Source organism: Nothobranchius furzeri, chromosome 19 (assembly GCF_043380555.1).
Source record: "Nothobranchius furzeri strain GRZ-AD chromosome 19, NfurGRZ-RIMD1, whole genome shotgun sequence".
In the NCBI taxonomy this organism is placed as follows: domain Eukaryota; kingdom Metazoa; phylum Chordata; class Actinopteri; order Cyprinodontiformes; family Nothobranchiidae; genus Nothobranchius; species Nothobranchius furzeri.
Window position 1 is genome coordinate 2,982,033 of NC_091759.1, and position 23,881 is coordinate 3,005,913.

The window sequence follows — 23,881 nt, forward strand, 5'->3', positions numbered from 1 at the left end:
AAGGGCATGGCAGAGGCTGCACACCAGGGATATGACGTAACCTATAATGTTTCAACTACTCGTCTTTAGTGGAGGTCGCAAATTTACAGATTTTGCAAGGCCAATCCATACTTGATGTTTCTGTCTTACTCCATGTTTGTTCACGCTTACTTCAGAAGGCTGATGACGTTTTAACTTGAACCCCTTGGCACGTGACACCAGGATACCAGGAGAAGATGAAGGTTTGAGTTTTTGTCCTTGCGAGGCACACAGCAAAGTAACTGAATATTTAGGTGAGATTCCCACGTTCTTTAGAAGGCTGACCACGTCTTAACTGGAACCCCTAGATCCACAACACCAGGACACTGTAGAACACCAGAAAGTCACACCTGCACAAAAACACACAAGTTGGTATTGTCAATTTCACTTGTGAGTCTTCAATACAGTGAATAAGTTTCACCTGCGTCTTTGTCAATAATTGTTGATGGACTCGGAGAGCTTCTCACCTCAGGGGACAGAGGACGGGATGTCTAGCTTGTCCTGAGAGGCTGACCTATCTCAACTTGAACTCTTGGTCTATGACACCAGGATACCAGTGTTTTGTCCTTTCAAAGTCACTGAAGACCTGAGTAGGAAAATAAATGAAGTTAAATGATTTTAAACTTGAAAAGCCTGGTGGCCCATCAGTAGCCAATATGTGTTTTTATGATATTTAACTTACTGTTATGAGGCATTTGTTTACACTTTTGAAACAACTTTTCCAATTAGTATCTTTTGCACCATTTTTAAATAGTAATATATAACTCTGTTAGATACATTTAACATTAGTCTTTTACTATATTTTGCTTTTACAGCATTTGAATGAACTTTTACAACCAGGTGGTGTGTGTGTGTGTGTGTGTGTGTGTGTGTGTGTGTGTGTGTGTGTGTGTGTGTGTGTGTGTGTGTGTGTGTGTGTGTGTGTGTGTGTGTGCGTGCGATGCTAGTAACATTTCTGATTCATAAAATTATAAAGTTGGGGACCTTTTCGGGGACAGTGTGAGCTGGGACCAGTCATTCAAAACAGAATACCTGAATTTGTTGAGCGCTGGAAAGCCCAACAGCCATAGAAATCATATATGCATAGATGCAACATGTAGCTTTCCATAGACATCAAATACACGTAGAGGTGACCTTGGACTGGGCCTGTCTGTTGGAGCTGGTGTACCCGCAGACCGCTATATTGGATGGGTCTCCATTTTCCCCCAGTGCATTTATTTCTACCAGGAATGTGTTCACTAAACTAAAAGCCTTTATCATGTTTTTTTTAAATAAAATCAAACGTAAGATTCAGCCATTTTCTGACAGTAAATACGGAAAAACTTTTTCATACACAAGCTAGAAAAGTCAATACTCCCACATGATCTGTTTTCAACAGTACGCTGGTTGTTGGAAGAGTGCTGGACCCATCCAATATGATAGCAAAGCATGTAGCTCTCCAACAACAACTGTTGTCTCTATGAATATATGCTCTCTATGGTTGCAGCGTCACTGCCATATTGGTTGGGTTTATCATTCTCCAAAACCCAATTGGAGTCAATGCTGAGTCAGAATCCATGGTCCTTTTTATGCAGCCAACTGTTGCAAAAACTGGCATATTGCTAAAAACAGTGGGGTTGTTGACTTTTTTTTGCCTTTCTGTGTTTGGAAAAATGTTTTAACAGTTTCATTATTTACCATCAAAATTTGACTCTGGTAGCCCTGTCATGCCACTCCTTATATCTCATTTTGTTAAAAAGAACGACAACGTGTTTTAACTGGAGGAACACATTCCTTCGTAGAAAAAACCTGCACTAGGGGCGAATGGAGACCCATCCAAAATGGTGGTCCGCTACCACGCAGCTCAATTTTTTTCTTCAAACTTTATTGAGACATATCAATGGCACAAACAATCCGTGTCGCCTCTCCGTATTTCTCTTCAAAACACCGAAAGTCACCAAAAATCACCCTTACCCTACCATAATAATAATAATTACCCTACCATTGTGCGGCAATGTCCACTTAAGTCTGGCATCTTTCATGGCTCGGTACTGGGTTGAACTCCCGCCCTTAACATTAACAAGATGGTGGCGCTGTTGACGTAAATGTAGAAGCGAAAAGCGGCATCTAGCTTTAGCATTTCTTAATGGTTATTAACATAAAATGCTTCTCTTTACAAAAAATAATTCCACATTTAGATAATAAAACGTTTCAATCGCTGCTTAACTAACAACAAACACATCAGTGATAGCTACTTACCTTGGCTAGCATCAACATTATAGCTCACATCCTACAGAACCCAGCGTTAGCATAGCAGTTAGTGCCGTGGCTAACAATATCTGTGATCTTTTAAACATTAGACAATTACAATGGTCTATATCAGAGTAACGTTAGTATTAGATGTTTCAAAAAGAGCCCAACAATTTCTACTATCGCAGAATTTGCGTCTCCGTGTATGTTACAGCCGAACTGCTATGCACACAGATGTGGGTGAAAGCTAACTGGAGCGTCTCGCTTGCTACCGGGAGAGATAATGTTACGTCCTTGTTTTAAACTAGGCTATATCACTAACAAAATCCAGGGTGACTGTAAAATATGTGTAATTCCGCATAAATGTACTTACCGTTCTCCACCAACACAGTGCTTCATATCCTGAACATGTGCTGTTGAAAATGTCCGCCTGAGAAAAAGTGAGGAACTGTGGGAGGTTTACACGTCATCAAGTTTTATTTTACATCGACACAACTTAAAATTATATTGTGTTTTGATTAACTGATCATTTTAAATTCAGACTAATCATAATTATATATTGAGTAAAAAGGCTAAATTTGTGTGTTACCTGAACTCAATATAATACAATTTCTAATTAAGAAGTCTAACAGTGTTTATGAACTTGATTTTTCATTTCACAACAACATATATATTTAAGCAATGACTAAAGGTCCCATTAATTACTTTTTAGGGTGTGAGTACCTGAAGTCGTTGCCATGGCGTTTTCCGTTCTCTGGCTCTCCCGGATCAGGGCAGGAGTTTGACGCCTGTCTCACTCCACCTTCATTTACTACACAAAGAGAAAGACGCAGGCCACCAGAACGTTTAGGTTAGACCTAGTCACAAGCCATGAATGCATAGTATTCAGAATGCTCCTACTACTGATTAGATCCACTTTTCTCAATGTATTTTTTTTTAATATTTGTTAAATATTTGTGAAAGTCAAAAGACCCAAATGTTATGAATACAAATTTGCTATCAAACCACAGGAATGCTTCAATGCTCTCTGGCAATATTCGAAAACCATCTGTTTTGTCATTTGATAGCATTCAGCACCAGCCTTCCTGGATATGTTTCCAGCAATTTGCCTTTGGTCTTTGGAAAACCGCCTGCCTCATCACTTATTCACTTTAGAGGCAGCAGGACACAGATTAGACCAGGAGACAGACAGATTTGGACAGTTAGATGGGAAGACGAGGGACTCCGCAGACATTCAGACACATGATTACCTCTCCGAGAAACACAAGAGCTGATGATGGATGACTATGAACAGTAAACATCACAGGAAGCGGGCGACAAACAGAACTTTACAAACATTGACATGAAGACAAACGTTCATTTTCATCCAGATGGAAATTTTATTTTATTGAATTTATTATTATTCTGTCCTGTATTTGGTCCTATTTCCTGTCTCATTGGTCTTTGAATTTAGTTTTGCAACCTAAATGTTTAATTAGATAAAAAGGAAAATACTTGGTGTCATTTGTCAACAGAGTTACAGTAAATAATTCAGTTAAACTTTTTTTTATTAACATTTCACCCATAGATATTTTCTTAAACAGCCCCTGGTTGATGAAACAGAGATTACATCTGACAGGACTGATGAGCTAAAGGCTAGGCTGACCGAGACCAAGACCAGAGTGGATTGGTGCCTTGGGGAAACAGCTCTCATCTCCCAAAAATTGTGGCTATTCAAACAAAACTCTTACTATTGTAAATTTTACATGTAGCAGCAAAATGAAAGACACTCTTGAATAAAGAATTTTGAATCTCAAGGGATTTTCCTGTTAATGCAACACTAAAAAGCTTTTACCTTTTTAAGCAATTGCTTTCAAGCATGCTTCAGTGATTCTTGAGCAGCCTCCCACTGGACAAAAGTCTGTCTCCTTCTTTTGCTCAGAAACTACATTACACACCTTTCGTGGTTTGGGTTGGCTTTACGCCTTTACTCTGCCAGTAGCTAATTTTAAAGCTAGCAGTTAGCTTTTGCCGTTTGCCAATTGTCAATATAAAAACACAAGAAGAACATTGTAGCTTTTAATTTGGCATCACAGCGGACTATGGAAGTAAAAGTCAGAGTAATAATGTCTTTTGAGGCAAACCAAAGTGGAAATCGTAGTGGCCTACGCTAGTTTAGCTAAAGAAGGCTACGAAAGTTACAGACTGATGGTGACCTGGCTTTGTTGCAACTGGACTTGTAATTATATTTTGTCCAACAGTTATTCAAGGCTTATTTAGCATCAGCTAGCTAATGTTAGCATCATTAAAACATGCAAAATAGAACACCTTGTCAGAAGATATTATCTGAAAAGTTCACAAAACTACAGTAGGGTTGTTTGCAACAGTTGTAATTACGATTTCCACCAGTAGGGGGAGAAGCGAGTCACTTAAGTGTATTTTCAAGTAAAGGTTAAACAATGTAGTGCTTTCTGTGCACCAACATTTATATATTAATGCCTCTGGTGAGATTAATTGTCTTGTGGAAAATTCAGTGATGCGAAAGTTTGCTGAATATGTGAAATTTAGTAAAATAGAGACGTTTTCAAGTGGCAGCATTCCAAAGAGGTCTCAGATCACTAATTAACTCATTAGTTCTGTTAGATGTAAATGTTATCATTCCACACAACAAGCAGCCACTACACTATCTATAACAAGTGCCCAGGTGTAGCACAAAGGCACTTGACTTTGCTGCTTTAAATCCCAGAAAATAAATAATAAAGTATTGCAAATTTTTTCCCATCTTTAAAGAACTTAACCATTCAAAAATGAAAAGAAAATAATTTTTTCAAACAATTCAAATCAGAAGCTGTTTTTTTAGCATTTTTATTTGGAAGGTCATCCAGAAAATAGGATAAAAATACGGCAAAAAGTGAAAATTGGTAAATAAATAACTGGTGATAGATTGAGGTTTTTCTTCAACACTGACAACAAACTAGAAGAAATATGCATCAGAAAGCCCGAAAACCTCATGGTGATTTATTATAGGAGCAATGGATGTGAAAATGTATCCTGGTCAGTATGCGTTTAAAAATAACAGAACTGCATCTGTAAATACAAGAGTAGATGCCATCCATGCTTTAATCAATGTAAATGAATTTAGCTGAATTGAGTCATGAAGTTCTTTACAGTTCTATTAAATCTACTACATTATTTTTTAAATGCACTGTTAAATGTTTACATTGCCTTTTGTTGCACCTGGAAAGCACATGGCATTGCCTTTATGTATGGAATGTGCTACAAAGATAAGATGCCTTGTCCAAATGTCGAGTTTTTACTCACTCATTATGATTTCCTCATAAGAGACCAGAATCCTGGATAATTCAGATGAAACTGAAATCCAATAATGACTAGACACGATCTTCATGAGCTGGAACTTCACTGATGAACTCTTTGGGATTATTATTACCAAGACATGGTCTAAATTATTAGAGTAATCTTTTAATAATGTTGGTTCTGAGCATTACATTCAGACCAAAGTTTAACACGTTCTACAGGTAGTTATCGTTCACCCTCCCAAAGCTGCTTTTGACAATGTTCTACGTATTTCTTGAAAAGCAGCTAATAAAAATTAAATGAAACCGTGTGATCTGATCTGGTGATTAACTGTGCTGCCATGTGGGTCGCTACTGTCTCTATAAGAACCCTAAATGTATGTATGTTCCCTGTCAGTGGTTGGTTTTAGGAATTATATGCTGAAGAGAGGCTGTTTCAAAGAGTCCCTGTTTGTGACATCACAAACGGGGACTTATGAAACAACTTGTTTTAGGCACATTAAAAAGTCCCTGTTTGTGGTGTCACAAATAGTACATTTTGGAAATGGCAAGAGAGGGCTGCTGCTGCTGGAAGAGCAGTGGCTCTACTCCAAGCCCCTCCCAGGTAATTGAACTTCTAAGCTTATAGCAGCCAATCAGGACAGGGTTGGGTGTGGCTAGCTACAGCTTGTTTTCTTAAAGTGACAGAGCCCTAAAATGTCTCATTCTAGAAGGTACTAAAACTGAATAAAACTGCTGAAAATGCTTTATGTAAGAGGGATCTGGTGCAAAGAACTTCATAAACATGTTTTGTATCGGCCATAGAACTACAACAACTCACTTACAAAAGTCATAATCTGTTTCCTTTATATTATGTGTAAAATAAAAAATTTAACTGTGTTATTTAGGGATCTACTACCCTATCGTCTAAGGTAATTAATTTCTACTTAAATACATTTATTTACATTAAAGCATTTTGTATCTGCATGTTATTATGTGTTAAATGTTAATTTCTCCACCAAACAAAACAGAAAAATTACAAGCAGGGAAATAAAACGTAGCTTCTAAATTGCTCATTTTCCTTTCAAATAAAAATTTAGATCATAAAATAAATTTTCAAAAATTATATTAACCAAAATAAAATAGAACACATTTTTCAAATTGAAGTTTTTAAGATGATTTATGCTGAAAAACAAAACTGGCAAAAGTGAATGATATCTCATTGTAAACAACAAATCAGCTGCCAGTGAGCTGAGTGAGGTACAACAAACATGGGCAAAGTACTAAAACTGCTTTCACACAAGCACCTTCACACCCACGCTGTCTGGGCTGTCTGGCTAACATGTTAGTCCCTCTCAACAAACCCAGCAGGTGGTTGGTGTGTGTGTGTGTGTGTGTGTGTGTGTGTGTGTGTTGGGGGGGGGGGGGGCTGTATTTGTTAGAGTAGATGGTTTGTTGCTTTGTTGGAGCGGCTAAATTGACCATCTGGACTATTAACAGTACAACAGAGGGACTGGTTACAGTATCAGCACTGTGTGGACACATTCACACATACACAAAAGTAAACCTACAATTACAAACACACACACACACACATGCACATGTCACAAACCTACAGCTAAACAACATGAATGTGCAGACAGGCGTTGTGCTTCAGTCAGGTGTTAATGGCGTCAGATTAGCTTCTGACTGCGATCAGAATTTATACAAACCTTCACATCTGGAGGATCAAACCTCTACCCCACCTCATGAATCTGTGATGAGTTGCTTTGGTTGCTCAGTCTCAGATTTTACCAACAGTGTTTAAGAGATTCACACATTAAATTAAAATCAAGATGCTTGAAAATCCGTCATGCAAACCAACCAAAGCCCCTTTTACACTGCTGTACCATAGCTTGTATCATATATTTATATTAGGGCTGCACAATATTAAAAAAACTGTGATGAACGATAACAGCGATTAATATTGCGATGACGATATGATTAGCAAAAAATAAAAATAAAAAAAGAAGAAGAGGCAATCAGTGGATCCTGGAAAAAGCAGAATTGGCAGAAAGAGCAAAACAAAGCTAACTCAGGTGTTTGCTAGCCACACAAATCAAGTGCCGTCCACCTATAGGGGGCGGGCATCTAACCTATTAGAACCCACCTGATTGGCCAAATGGGTGAAGAGCTCTTGATGTGAAAAACTTCATGCTTCTGTTAGATTAACAAAATGCATTATGTGTAGCAAACATTTGAGCTGACCATTCATTGTGGTTTTTTTCTGTTTTTTTGGGATATGCGTGTCGTGCATGCCGATATCACGCTGTCGATACATTTGCAAAGTAGAAGTAGAAGAAGATTTAAATCATCACTAAGGACAGCCGTTCTCCCCACTTTTGTGTTTAAGGCCAAAAGCAACGTCTCTCGCTCAGGAATGTGCCCCTCTAGCTGGGCAACAGAGCTAAAACAGATTGTTTAACAACTTTCACATCCTCAAACACTCGTGCACACTTTGTAATTGACCACTATATGTAAGCAGATGTCTTTCACAAATGGCTAATGCTGAGCAGTGCTCAGTTCAAGTTGCATAGGCCTCTATGGGACGGGGCCAGGCTCAGCAAAACAAAATGACATATTCCCTACATTATATCACAGGATTAGACCCCTGCAATCACTTTACAGGTTTCTAAAAATATAAACATGATTCCTGAAAGGAGAAAATTTCCAGATTGCAGCTTTAAGGTGTTTATTTAAATTTTTTTGACTCATTTTTTTTGGCACAAATTAAGTCCCATACCTTTCACTTGATAATATTCTAGAGTCACTAATATTGTTAATTATATATACCTATTTCCATGCTTAAACTTGTATGTTACAGTGGCATTTGGTGCAGAATTTGTCCAGTTTGTTAAAAACAATACTGCTTTTTGACGATTATTATTTTTAAGTACTGAATAATGTGCTTTAATTTTATTTTTATAAATTGTTGTAAATATTCTACATCTAATTTAATCCAACACTTTTAGACTAGAAAAGTGTTCATCCAAGGACATTACAAACTTGTTTTTTTAACTGTTCACCTATAAAAATATTGTGGAAATAAAAACTAACTACTAATAAATAGTTTACGCATCATATCTGCAGCAATAATGCAATGTATATATTTATAATTAAGATGTTTAATCTGCAATTGAGTTGATTTTTGAGAGTTTTTGTCTCCAAACAACAAAATAAATCCATTATTGTCTAACCCTAACAATTAGGTTGAGTTAGAATCCATAAATTACAGTAAATACAGTTGGAATCCGCAGAAAAAAAAAATTCTGTGCACAACTGAACACCGTAAGCACCATTTTGCTGCCGTTTTCATGCTCATTAAAGCCATTTTGTTCACAGTGGAATCAAATATTGCAGGGGTATGTCTGCTAAATGTCTTGATGCATTACTGTTTAATTGCTGCAGCGACACAAGCCTGAAATTTAGGATCACTTCTTGTGACAGTTGGGGAGAATAATTCTGATTACACAAATCTATTTCACACACACACACACACACACACACACACACACACACACACACACACACACACAGAGGGTGGTGTGGAAAATTATAGCAGCGTAGTTGTCTGATGAAAACATTAAACTATCAAACGTTTGTCTGAATAGAATTAAATCTTTTGACAGCTTTAATAAGTAAAACAGATTTCTCCCATCCATAGTGCTGAAAGACACGGAACGTTATTAAATAACATTCACACGGCCATTTTTCGCAGTCACATCGAATGGCAGCTGGGTTATTAGCACCTTGACGGTTACCCTTCAGGAGTGTTGTTTCAAACGCGACTTACTGTGAAGGTTTTGTGGAATGCTTAAAAGAAGAGCAGGAAAATAACTACGTCAACATCTATATACACTGCCTTCCCCAAAAAAATAAAGTCGCCACCCAAAGAAAAGACACACACTAAAATTTTGTTGGACCACCTTCAGCTTTGATTACAGCACACATTCACCGTGGCGTTTCAAAAAGCTTCTGCAAAGTCACCTGATTTATTCCATCCAGTGTTGCATTAATGTTTCACCAAGATCTTGCATTGATGATTAATCAATTTCCCTCTGGGATTAATAAAAGTATTTTTGAATTGAACTGAATGATGGTAGAGTCTGACTGCTGCACAAAGCCTTCTCCAGCACATCCCAGAGATCCTCAATGGGCTTAAGTTCTGGACTCTGTGGTGGACAGTCCATGTGTGAAAATGATGTCTCATGCTTCCTGAAACACTCTTTCACTATCTGAGCCCAATGAATCCTGGCGTTGTCATCTTGGAATTTGCCCGTGCCATCAGGGAAGATGGAATAACCTGGTTATTCAGTATATTCATTCTTGGAGCAGATCCCGTTGCTGAACCTAGACCTGACCAACTGCAGTAACCCCCGATCATAGCACTGCCCCCACAGGCTTGTACAGTAGGCACTAGGCATGATGGGTGTATCACTGCCTCTCTTCTTACCCATCACTCTGGGACAGGGTCCATCTGGTCTCATCAGACCACTTGACCTTCATCGTTTATTTATTGCCACATTTCTTCCTCAAAGACAATGGGTACACACTGTCCTTCAAAATTTTAATAACATGTTGGACAGTTCTTAACCCAATTTAGATGTTTTCTCCGCCTAATGCATGCCAATGATCTGACCTTTCTCAAACAGACTAATGGGCCATTCCCATCTGTACCGGGTCGGCCTGGGCCGGGTAACGTAGGTTGTTTACATATCTGGGTGGCCTGGTATTTTTCCGGGCCAACCAAGGCTCATTCTCAGCCCTCTTCTCGAGGGGGTCTGCTTCAGGCCGACAGGGCCAACACACCCACTGCTGACAGCAAATTCACACCTTCCATTAGAGCAAGCCTCTGATTGGTGGGTAGAATCAGCCCACATGGGCTTAAGGCAAAGATGTGTGGAATCAACCGGGCCAGCCTGAGGCCGACTGCGGCTACCCAGCCCAGGCCGACCCAGTACAGATGGGAATGGCCCATAACATGTTTTCCTCGACCACCAGATCGGTCTTTCCACATGGTTGTTGAAAAATATAAGAAGCAACTCATTGCACCAGTTGGGGTTAAACAACTTGTTGTCAGCAGTTATTATCCAATAGGAGGCTTGTACCTCTTTGCTTAGTTAAATCCAGGTGGCACCTTTTTTTTTGTCCGGGCAGTTTATTTTAACACTTTAAGCTATTCCTTTAAGTGGGTTTTCGTGATTCTGTAGGTAGGGACCTTACCAACTTCACATTGGACACCACTCTGCTGACGGGAAAATTAACAGTTTTGAGGGATGGACAAGTTCACTAGGTGGAGCTCTCTACCTGCTTTAAGGCTGTTAGCTGTGTTGCTAGCAGTTAGCTTTTTCAGTTCACCAGCCGTCAATTAAAAGCACAAGAAGATTTTTGATTTTTTTGTTGCCATCATGGCGGAGCCCAGAAGTAAAAGTGAGAGGAATGTCTTGGGAGGTGAAGCAAAGAGCTAAACCCAGATTGAACATTGGCATGACCTAAACTAGTCTGGGGGAGCTTGAGAAGGCTACAAAATCAGGAACTGCTGGTGACCTGGCTTTGTTTGCTAATGGTATTCTAAGTAATAAAGTATTTTGTCAAACTGTTTGGAACTTTTTACTTAGTATGAGCTGGCTCATGTATGTTAGTATTAGCTTATTGTTAGCGCTAGCTATGGCAGACCGTTGCAGGGTTGTTTACAACAGTTGTAATTCTGCTTTTAACCAGTAGGGCGGGGAAGAAGGAAAAACTGTCTGGTGTTGCTTTAAATCTGTTTAATAAAAATAAAACAACCCATAAAAACCGACATTCTTTTTTGTAATCCGACTGTCTGGCTGCACAACCAAGGAATGTTCGGATAAACTTGGTAATTGCTTTTATGACCTCAGTAGCCTGAGTGCAAAGTGTTTCAGAGAAGAAGAGAGAAAAGAAAAAGACGGGAGGAGGAGGAGGAGGACATGGATGCATGAGTAAGGTTAGAAAAACAGGCAAGGCTTAGTGATAAACAGTATCACAGCAGCTGATTCACATTCCCTGATCAAGCCTGAAGCAAGCCAAAACAAACCATGATTAAGCTTATCAGAGCGAGCCCTGATTAAATATATCGGAGCAAACAAAGAGGAGGCAAGATACCATGACCTGAACATACATACACGGAAAAGTCAACGCACGGAGACACACGACTGGCAAGCAGGATAAAAGAAAACCATGATGAAAATATGCAAAAGGACTTTTATGGTTTCAACACATTCGTGCTCAATAAAGGAATCTCGTCCAATTATGCCATTTATATATTTAAGAATAGTTATTTTACTGTTAATGTGGAGTTCAGGGAATCGGGAATTATAAAAGGCGCAAATGTGTTGAATAAAAGCCTTTTGAGCAGGCAAAATTAATAAAAAGCAGAACAGAAATAAAACAGCTGAAGTCAAATAAAGCCATTAGGTCATTAACCAAAAGGACACGGAGATTTTTTAACTCACATATCGAAAACTTGTTGCTGGAGTCTTTGCCGGGGAACAATTTAACGCCTCGCGATTTAAAATCTACTGATCGCTTCACTGCAGAAGAGAACAGAACACAGAACAGAGAAGAGAAATCAGATAACAGATCGGATAAAGTGGAGAAAATAATTAGATCTAGCAAAGGGATATTTAAAATAAAATGGGGGGTGGGGGGGGGGGGGCTAATTCGTCTCTTTTCCAATGCTGGGAAAGAGAAGAGCAAAGCAACACAAACAACAATAAAAACAAAGTAAGAAGGCAAAGAAACCTTTGAAATGATAAAATTAGAGTAAAATGTTAGAGAAATTCCAAAATTCCCGATTCTCCTCAGAAATATATTATGGGATATTTTGTTGGAAGTGTCGTCCGACTCTTGAAGAACCCTGGTGTTATGGAAATTTTATATTTCATTACTTTAGTCCTATTGACAGATTTATTAACTGAAAGTCCTGAAAACATTGACACACACACACACGTACACATACACACACACGCACGCACACACACACACACACACACACACACACACACTTGTCCTCCCATACACACAAGGCACGCTTGCAGCTTTAATCCAACATAACAGCATAGCATTCAAACATCAAATATATATGATTCAATTCAAAGTTATGTGGAAGGAAACTGGCGGAGAGCAAATCCTGTGGGATATGTTCACAAGGAAGTCTGAGCTGAAATTCCATAAAACTCGGACAAAATTCAAGGAGAACGGTGAAGCAGTGTCACATAGTAACACTGGGAAGCAAACTTCTAGACTGTATAAAAATTCATGACATAAGTAATAAAAGTAAAATTTACAGTTAACTCACTCACCGCCTGCCGTTTCCTGAGAAAGCCTTTCGCTGCCGGCGTTTGAGCGTTTTTACTGTTTTTTTAAAAGTCACAGAACGTTGCGCGCTAGGATGATTTCAACGCGAAAACTACCAAAATAAAAAGGAGTCTCATTTATTACATCAGGATGAATCCGTGTTTAGAGCTTCATCCGTTCTTTTGTAATCCGTTGTTGAATTGTGATCTGCAGAAGCTCTTCCGGTTCGCGCCACACTTTTTTTTTTTTACAACAGCGGCCCAAAACGATCTCCTAACACAAGGATTTTCTGCTTCCTGATCACGTGATGTGTGACGTACATGGATTAAGATCGGCTTTAGAGCTGAGATGTCTGTTCTCACGGTGCGGGGGCTCGTTCCGATGCCCACACAGTAAAAAAAAATGCAAATGACGACTTTAGTTGACTTTAGTCGTCATTGGCAGTGAACGAGTTATTATGATTATTGAGGCCATCAAGAAAAATTTGCACCATTACTGGTAATTTTCCATGACTTTTTCACATGAAATGCTAGCTGTTACCATTCACTTACATTGTGTATGCTAAGCTAAAGCTAACAGAATACTGCCAGATCAGGACAATGACTGGGCTGGTTACAAAATCATTTCCCCCACTTTCCCACTTTGGAAAATGGCAAAAGACGAAATTTCACTTAAGGGTGGAAATTCCCCTTCAAGTCAATTATGAAATTATAACAAGCGTTAAACATTTTCTTCAGACGAAAAAACACCAATCTTATTATCTATACCTTTTCATTTTCTTCTGTCACTAATACTTTTTTTTTGCTTTAATCTGTTTTAACACATCATTGTATTTTATTAACTAAACCTAACTCAGAACTAAATTAATCTGCTTTACATTTTAACATCAACCCTGTTATAAAGGTTGCTCCATAAGTCGTAACCTGTAGTCACTAAAAGCAGCTTTGAACAAAAACCAGCCACTTTTCAGTGATCCACCTACGCAGAGAGAACTGAATTACTCTCGACACCGGTGTCACAGCTATTAAAGCAGAAACAAGCTTAAAGTACATTGCATTTATATTTCTATACACAGATTCATTGGACCAACATTTATTTTGTGTTCTCAGGTCAATTCATAAACATTCAGCTTATTACAGCTGCCTTAAACATACAGATTTAACACTAAGTAAAGCCTTTATTACCTTTTACATGCATGCAGGCATTCATTATGTTTGAAATTGGGAGCAAAAGTCCTCTTTTGTAAAGAACAAATAAAAAAAATAAAAATGCTTCCCTTAATTTGTCCCAGTTCTTGTAAATCAGGTGAGATCAAAGTCCCCAAATCCCTTTTTTTTAGTTAAATTTGATTTGATTCCTTCCTTGTATTACTCCTTATTTATATGCATCATCAAGGCTGTCCTGCTTGATTATGCATCCAAGTTAAATATGGCCTGGGTACTATTCTAGCCTACAGGCTGCAGCACTAATGCAAACAGATGGGATGGCACATGCACTTAAGTATAGCACATCGTAGAAGTAAAATGTTGAAAAATGTAACAACGCTGCATATTTAGTAGCATGGGATCAACAACAAACCAGACACCAAAGTAAAACGGTTTACAGAAGAAAAGATGTAACAGCTTATTATTGCTGTGGCTGTCAGCACATAAAGGTGCTCTAACCTGAGACCCCTTTGGTCAATAAATAATGGTCAGACCTTCCACAGCCCTTGGAACCATCTCGCTTATTCTCTTGCTTTCAGATGGGTGGTACTGTGGTCATTAAAAGTAATTTAAACTGGGTTTAGTTCATTTAGCTCCTGCTTAAAAGTAGGTTATTCTTTGCTCAACAGAGACCCTTGACAGATGTAGCGTTAGGAATGGTCCATTCGAACAAATACAGCTTGATGAGTCAAGAAACTAGAAAGTCGTTCCAGCCTAAAAACCCAAAAAAATACACCCAAAAATAAAAAGTACGGTCATTATTGTCTGCTATGACTCCCTAGTCTGACCAAAATATTTTATGTTTGTCTCATTTTTAATGAAGGATTAAGGATTTTAACACTTTTTTTCATCATTAAACTCAAAGATCCATAAAGTGGGGCTGACGCACATTTTCACTATAACTGTTGGGGAATGCGTAAATGACGTAATTGTGCTGAGTTATGTGAACTTGAGACATTCTTCTGTGAGTTGAAAAGCCACCACAAGAACTAATAGCCTGGAAAACCCTCATAGTGTTGAGTCCAAAATCTCCATTTCCAGCTCCCAGAAAACAGCCCAATGCTTGATAAAAATGTTTATCTCTTGCTCCTTTTCAATAAATCTGTCAGTACTTAATCATAATTTTGTATATCTCCAGTTAGCAAATGCAGTAAATTGGTGAAAATACCAGTAAGCATTGTGATTCTCCACATTCGATGGGTCTATTTGTAACCACACAGCAGCAATCATTCAACATCTCCAGAATATGCATACCCAACCAACTCGCATTAATTCAGTCGCTCTCATTCCACCACAACCCATGCATTAATGATCCGACTGCTGCCAGCCGCCCAAAAACAAGACACCAAGTAAATTATGAAACCCGATTCTGGTAAAATGCAAGCTCCCACAATAATTTAGAAAGATAAAGGGAAAGTTCGTAGATTTATGAGCTCATATGATTCTGTTGAAGTATCAGTGTACTCGGTTTGATTAATGGCTTAAAAGTTACAGCAAAGCAGGAAAAGGGCTTGGTTTTATTTTCCACATCTGCTAAATATTATATTTTTCCTCAGTTGTAATTATCCACTTGTGTCATGAGTGGGTCTGAGATGGGTCATGTGGCGAGGCACCATGCAGTCAACAGTGTCCAATGCGTCTACCTCCCCCAGGGCTTTGCTGTCTCACTGATCAAGTTGAATAATGTTTCCCTACCTTTGGTTGGCTGGCGTTTCTTTTGTACTGACTGACTTATTTGTTGGCGTAGCACTGGTTGACTGATAATGCCGTCAGTTGTTCATTAAAGGCCAATCACGGCCCCGCAGACATGAAAACTCATGAATACGTAATGAAGAAAGATGATGGAGGGATGTGATTGGTAGGTTCCGCCACAGGGAAGGAAACATATTGTTCATACCTGACACCAGCAAACACAAAGTAGGCAAAGTCACCTGATTTATTCCATCCAGTGTTGCATTAATGTTTCACCAAGATCTTGCATTGATGTCTTGCAAGACTTGAATCCGTTATTGTTAAAATAACGGATTCAAGTTTGTCTGAACCAAATTGCACAGTGTGCACACACACACACACTAAAGAACACACTCACACAGCATTCCCAGAAAACTTGAAAGTTCACAAAGTAAAACATGTCGATTCAAAATGAGACAATATTTAAAACTCTTTCATAATTTAGTCTCATTTTTAAATCCTTTTATAACCACCAAGAGACTTAATAATGGTTATATCTGCAGATACTCCGCACACCTAATTGAAATGTGAAATTAGCTTTGGTTTCCATCAAAGCCGACTAAGAATCACTGCTTAGCACTTTTAAAAATGACACGTTAAGGGGTCAGAGTCAAGATCCCGCTGAAATACATCAATCAACAGACGGCTGTGACATTTTAATTATGCTGACAATGGAGAAAAAATGCTTTCAAAACATTAAAAATTTTGGAACGCACAAACTACGTATTGATTGTGAGATAATGAGTAGAATTTCAACAGGGTGGCCTCTGAAAGGTCAAAAAGAAGAGTCAGTTCTTCCTAAACGTTCTGTAAGACGGCCCCGTCATGACTCCATCTTGGGGACAGGGAAACAAGCGGTGCACATTAAAGCTTTGATGGCAAATTTGCAAAACAAATGAAGATAAACAATTCTTCTATGCCTCAACAATGTTTAATAAATCAATGTAATCAATCAAACATTGTTTAACTATGAATATATTGTGGGGATTTAAAAATGAAGAAAACCCTTTATAAAATGGTTCTCTTGCATTTGTCTCAAAACCTCTGCCAATAACTCGTTTTGGACGAAAGCATCTACTTGACCATCTGGGTATCCGTCTGGCCGAAACACTGTACTTCCCTGGGTTCTCCAGTCATTAGGAACTTGCGTTTGTTCCAACAGAACACCGCTGGTGTGAGAGGTTCTCCGCTCCATTTTATCAGAGAAGGAGAAACAGCCGGCTGCTACCACTTCAACTTTAGGACAAACTGGGCTCCTTTGATCGGTTCCATCACATAGCGAGGGTGGGGGGCCATTGATGTTGTCCTGCGGGATGGTGTGGGTGGGGACGGGGGTGGGGTCTGAGTTTGGAGTATCCGGATGTTCCCTGGAGGTGGGTTCACTGGGGGTGTCTGGGACTGGGGGGCTGTTGCCCCCCTCTGGAGGTGCTTGGGTTGCCTCGGGGGGTGGACTACTGGCGGTTGTGAGTGGGGGCCCTTGGGGATCTTGGCGGCGGCCATGGGTCACTGCCTGGCGGCTGCAATACCCCTGGGCGGGTCTGGGTGGGGGCCTGGGGGCTCGGGGTTTGGGGGTGGCCGGCCCCTTGTGGGGATCTGGGCGGGGCCTTGGGGGTCGGGTCCTGACATATATGCTGCTGGGAAGAAGGCAGGAACACTCAGCAGTGCCTGGCCCGGGTTCGGGAGCATCAGGTAGACCTTGGCTCCTCTGCCGTTCCATCACAGGGGAGGGGGAGGTCCAGGACAGGGAGGACCAAACCTTACCTGGATGTCCCATGTCTTATATATTCTGGAAGTTGTGCAAATGCAGGGGTGGGCATAGATATTCTGCTGGGATGGGGCTGGGTTGGTGCCCTCGGACTCCGTGAGGCTCTGTAATGCTGCTGCTTTGGGCCCTGGCAGGATGGGCTGGGGTCTCCATGCCCTGGGTGGCAGTTTGACAACAGAGGTGCCTATTGGGGCCAGTAGGGAAGCTGGCTCCCTGGAGGGCTAAGCCCAACCAGCCATTCCTCCCCATCCCCGCATATTTCTCTCCTCCTGCTCCCTCACATCATCACACAAACATACACATAGGACCTTGGGGGGTGGGCAAGTCAGGGAGTGCGGGTATGGACCCCATTTCCGCATTCCTGTGGCAACCTGCCCCCCAATTTTATTTGCACCTTATACACTTCCACTGACGACATTCCACACAAACACACACTTAGGGCCTTGGGAGTGAGCACATTCAACGGCATTTGGCAGGGGGATATTTCAGCCTCCTCCCGAGTGCCGGTGCCCACTTCCAATTTTAAACCGCACTTAGACACTGATGGCTGAGGGTGTAAGTGGGGTGGTGCGGTGGCATCAGCTGGCATATGCCGGATGATGCCCGCACTGCCCACTCACCACAGCCATGGAATACACCTCATGATCACACAACACTATATTGGAGCAGGTGGAGGGAGACTAGGGGTCTTAGCCACCTCTGTTGTTGCTAGGCTTCCTGGGGCTGGAGGCTAGGAGGGAGATCTGGCCGTCTGGTTGGGGTCTGGGGTGGTGGGTTGCTGTGCTCAGCGTTGGGCGGGGGAGCCTGCTCATCAGCACCCCAGCAGAAAGGGTCCAACTCTGGTTACCGGTGATGGTTGTACCCCATGTGCAGCAGTACCGGGACCAGAGTTAATAGGGTGTGTATGGGGAGCATGAGTGAGTGTCCGGCGTGCATTTTTGTAAGTCTTGGGTTGTATGTGCATGTGTGAGCATGAGGGAGGGAGTGTGTGACTGTGTTTGTGTATGACTGTATATGTCAGGTGGGGCCTTTGGGTCCTCCCCTCTCCTGGAACTTCTCTTGATGATATAGATCTTTGTCCCCCCTGCCACACCTGGTGTGGGGGCTTGTGCCATGGTCTGCCTGAGTGTTTGTGGCAACCGGGTCTGGGGGTTTAAGATTTTGGCATCTGCCTGATAGATCCCGGTGGCTGCCTGGTGGGGTCTGGGTCCCTGGGCTCTGCTGGGTCCCCGGCGGGGGTGGTCACCCCTGAGTCCCGGGTCGCTGGGTCCCGGGCTCGGCCGGCTAGGGGGTGGGAGGCTGCGGGCGGGCCTGTGGGCTTGCCGCTGATATCTCCAGGGACTCTGCCGGCTGCTGGTTGTGGCCCCCCGGGGTGATCCTCTGTGCCTCTCGAGGGGGGCGGGGGCCTTTCTGGTTGCAGTCTCCTTGGGGTTCCTGCATTCTGGGGCAACGCCTGGATCTCTGGGACTTGGAGCTCCCCCCCGTCTCCTGCGCATCTTTGGGGGGCGGATCTGTGGTCCCTCACACTCTCTGTTGGACGCTCCTATAGAGAAACCTTAAATAAACAAGCGCGTGTACATACACCGGTGCTCACATGGTGCTCTCAAAAGTATGGGCTTGGGCACGTTCAACACATGTCTTAAGACTATGGGGGGCACTTAATGCATTGTGATTTATTATCGTGATTCTTCAGTTAAGCAATGTTGATTATATATATATATATATTGTTTTTTTTGTTTTGTTTTTTCATCAAGTTGACGCAGTGATAGGTAGATCTTGTTGTATTGTTGTTGTGTCCCTTTTTTGTGTCCTTTTTTTTTTTTTTGTCTTTTTCTGCAGGTCTAGAAGCAGACTCTTGTTCATTGTTTATTTTTGTGGACCCCCCCCCCTCTCTCCACCTTTTCTCTTCCTTTCTCTTTCACCTCTGTCTCCGTGTCTGGTCGGAATTACAAAGCATTCAACAACAATAACAATAAAGTTTTAAGTATCAGGCGTGACATTAAAAGCAAACGCTTTGATGCTCCTCCTGAGAATAAATCTGTAAGGCTTGTCACCAGCATTCAGACATCAATTCTGCTTGCTTCACAGCCAGACAGGACACGGTAAAAAAAAAAAAAAAAAAAAAGGACAAACTACCAGAGTCCCAAAAAGAAAAACATTTGAAGTGGACCACAAAAGGCGTTTGGACCTAGAAATGGTGACTGGTGTTTAGCGCCATCTCGTTTCATCTGGCAACGCGGGCCCTGGTAACAGCAGTGTTCCATAACTGTGTTTGCGTTCAAAACCTGGCTTATTCTATAGATTCGCTATAAAAGCCTTAAAGCCAAGCTATTGGTCCAAAACTGAATCAGGACATTTTAACCTGCACCCATAGAGCCACATGGCTCTTCAGCCCCCCTAAAGTACTCCATGTAGCCACGAGTGACAGCAACGTCATGGTTAGGGTTAGACAATAGAAAAGTGTAGGCTAAGTGGGTCAACCATATATGTTTCTCTTTCTTTCTCATTTATAATAAAAATATGTTGCTTTCAGGACCAGATTTAGTAAAAAATGACTAAAGTTTTATTGTTGAACTTTATTTTTTTATTCATAAAAAGATCCCCATTAACTACAGCTAGTCTTCCTAAGGTCCAAATAATACATTTAAAACTCTTACATTCAACACATTATATTACAAAAACTTTGTCAAATATTAAAACAAAACAATAAAATAAATCTTATAAACATAAAACCAACAGCAAATAAGATACAAATAAGAACTAAAAGGTTTTAATGCAAAGTTTTTGACTCAATAAGTAATAATTACATTTAGAATTTTGGAGAAAACTAATATTTGTACATATTTCAACCATGTTACGGTAACAGCAGACACTATTAGAAGCTATGAAACATTAAGACAACATAATATATAAGTTTTGTGTTCAGTCAGTAGTTTCACCATCTCCGTGTTCTGCATTCTGGACATTTTGTTTCCTTCACCTAAAGTTATTTTCTAGTTGTGGTCCGTGGGCCACAGTGAATCAAAGGCTAACTCCGGTCCTTGAGGTACCACCATTTTGAAAGTTTTAGATCTTTACCAGCTCTAATGCACCAAATTCAAACTAATAACCTCCTCAACATAACACATTTTGATGAAGCCTGTTAATGACCCGTTCATTTAGTTCAGGTGGGTTAGTGCTGAAAGAAACTTCTAAAACCTGCAGGATAGCGCCCTTTTATGACTTGAGTTGGTGATACTTGATTTAAATGATTACCTAAATTGATGAGTCCAAATTTTGAATTTCTGAGAAGCAAACAATTTTTAGAGGTGATTTATTCCATTGATTCAGGTGTGTTGGAGCAACGGCTCCACACCATGTCATTATTTCCTCCTCTCTGTCAGACTCCCCTTTAAACTAGCCACTTTGTATTTGTCTGATGTCTCAGTAGCACTTTTGCGTCTGCATTCCATGCAGATACCAAAGAGATAATAGTTGTCCATCTCCAACAACTTCATCTGGAGTTGTCCCAACCCAAAGAGTGTTGACCCTTATGACTTTATTCCATTTACTTTGACTTATAACTATCTTATGATTATCTGCTTTCTTTTCAGACTATTTTACAGTATTTCAGAGTGGGATATTAATGACGCCAAAGAGCTTTTAGTGCTTTTTAGTGTTTCCAGGTAAACTGTCGCATCCTTTCACATGGCTCCTTAAAAGGCCCTGAAACTACACTATTTTCTTTATGATGATCATGGAAGTTTACTGAATCAGCAACTGTTTACAAATATTGGAACAAGTACTTCAAATCCTCCCTCTTCCTGTTCTCCAGCTCTCAAGCAGGATCTTTGAAGGGTCATAGGTCTGGTTCTACTCCCTTTGAGCAAACTGCTTTTCCTTGATATATTTTACAAATCACAATACTTTTTAATGCCTTGTGAAATCAGTTAAATATTTCTCCATTTACTGATTAATTTTACCCGCTAACTTGATAGAAACGAGAGTCTTTGAATGTGATTGGCATGAATTATTACTGCTGTTGAACACACAACTGAGATCAAAAGGTACCTCCAACTCTACAACCCACAACTCCATCTTTACAAGGACACAGCAAAGAAAGATATCGCTTAATACTGATTAAGAAATGGATTGTTCAAATAGAAAACACTACCTATGAAAGACAACAATGAAGGAGCATTCCCTTGAACTACCAAGTACAGTATACGCTTTATGCAAGATTATGAGGTCAGCAGGTTTTTAGATAGTTTGGAGTAGTTTGTACTGCAAGGTGGAGATGTTGATATATACAAAGGTTTGGTTGCTCATGGATACAATAAATAAGTCCCTGCTTGCTGAATGGAAAATTTAGAAATTACTTCATTGTTCCCATTGATTTCCATTGTTCCCACTGATTTCCATTGTTCCCATTGAGTTCCATTGTTCCCATTGATTTCACAAGCATCTTTAGTAATGTTTTACCGGGAAACTTGCAAGTGAAAAAAGTATAATCAGACACCCTGATTTAAATTAAAATAAAAAATAATCTGTCCAGATGTTATGTATGAAAAATGTATGTATTTGTTTCTCTATTAGATACGAGAAATAACTTTTTCTGTAGGAATAAAAACTTCTAAGGTGGCAAAATTGACTAAAAAACCACCGTTGCTGGAAAACACCTGATGCCTGTTTTTAACAAAGTATTTTTTACCAAACAGAACATCACAAAATGCAGATTTAGATTATACTGAATCAGCAGTATTGAATAAGTGATAAAATCAAAGCATCTGATAAGTCAACTACATGAAGAAAATCTGCTGTGTTTCATTTTTGGAGACCTTTTCCGAGGCACACTTCCTCTCTGCTGCTTGCACATATGGACAGTATAAAATTATCATGATTCTCCATATATTAGCAATTTTCATTCCAACATAGAAAAAACATTCTACAGGGCTTGTGGCAATCCATCCTCTAAATTACAGTCACCACTATTGCATTGATCGAGCTGGAGATGAATGCTTTTCAGGTCACTGTTCATCAAAGAACAGACACCAAGGTACTAATGTTGACCTTCATGTATTTTTGCACTTGATGAATGTACATTTCTGGTTAGAGAAGTACTACAGGTGCTGGCCAGTAAATTAGAATATCATCAAAAGGTTGAAAATATTTCAGTAATTCCATTCAAAACGTGAAACTTGTACATTATATTCATGCAATGCACACAGACCAATGTATTTCCAATGTTCATTACATTTAAATTTGATATTCATAAGTGACAACTAATGAAAACTCCAAATTTGGTATCTCAAAAAATTAGAATATTCTGAAAAGGCTGAATATAGAAGACACCTGCTGCCACTCTAATCAGCTGATTTACTCAAAACACCTGCAAAGGCCTTTAAAAGGTCCCTCAGTCTTGTTTTGAAGGCACCACAATCATGGGGAAGACTTCTGACTTAACAGCTGTCCAAAAGACAATCATTGACACCTTGCACAAGGAGGGCAAGACACAAAAGGTGATTGCTAAAGAAGCTGGCTGTTCGCAGAGCTCTGTGTCCAAGCTCATTAACAGACAGGCGATGGGACGGAAAAAATGTGGTAGAAAAAAGTGTACAAGCTCTAGGGATAACCGCACCCTGCAGAGAATTGTGACGACAAACCCATTCAAAAATGTGGGGGAGATCCACAAAGAGTGGACTGCAGCTGGAGTCAGCGCTTCAAGAACCACCACGAGGAGACTCATGAAAGACATGGGATTCAGGTGTCGCATTCCGTGTGTCAAGCCACTCTTGAACAAGAAACAGCGCAAGAAGCGTCTCGCCTGGGCCAAGGACAAAAAGGACTGGACTGATGCTGAGTGGTCCAAAGTTATGTTTTCTGATGAAAGCAAGTTCTGCATTTCCTTTGGAAATCAAGGACCCAGAGTCTGGAGGAAGAGCGGAGAAGCACAGAATCCACGTTGCATGAGGTCCAGTGTAAAGTTTCCACCGTCAGTGATGGTGTGGGGTGCCATGTCATCTGCCGGTGTTGGCCCACTCTGTTTCCTGAGGTCCAGGGTCAATGCAGCCGTCTACCAGGAAGTTTTAGAGCACTTCATGCTTCCTGCTGCTGACCAACTTTATGGGGATGCAGACTTCACCTTTCAACAGGACTTGGCACCTGCACACAGTGCCAAAACCACCAGCACCTGGTTCAAGGACCATGGTATCCCTGTCCTTGATTGGCCAGCAAACTCGCCTGACCTTAACCCCATAGAAAATCTATGGGGTATTGTGAAGCGGAGGATGCAATACGCTAGACCCAACAATGCAGAGGAGCTG

The 23,881-nt window shown here is 40.5% G+C and overlaps 1 protein-coding gene and 1 long non-coding RNA gene across 11 annotated transcripts in view; both read right to left on the reverse strand.

Annotated features, from left to right (window-relative positions):
• LOC107372769 (CUB and sushi domain-containing protein 3) overlaps positions 1–23,881 on the reverse strand; it is a 630,513-nt gene that overhangs the window by 256,901 nt on the left and 349,731 nt on the right. For 8 of the 10 annotated variants that reach the window (XM_070547446.1, XM_070547444.1, XM_070547447.1 and 5 more), the window contains 2 exons: positions 12,035–12,112; positions 2,971–3,058 (listed from right to left, as the gene is read on the reverse strand). In XM_070547446.1, the coding sequence (XP_070403547.1) occupies positions 2,971–3,058; positions 12,035–12,112 (166 nt within the window). The remainder of the gene's footprint in view (positions 1–2,970; positions 3,059–12,034; positions 12,113–23,881) is intronic. The other 2 variants (XM_070547452.1, XM_070547445.1) reach the window with 1 other exon arrangement.
• Positions 513–2,725, reverse strand: LOC129155899 (uncharacterized). Its single transcript, XR_008560240.2, has 3 exons — positions 2,621–2,725; positions 2,000–2,090; positions 513–604 (listed from the first exon to the last, which is right to left on the reverse strand). It is a non-coding gene; the product is annotated as an uncharacterized lncRNA (long non-coding RNA).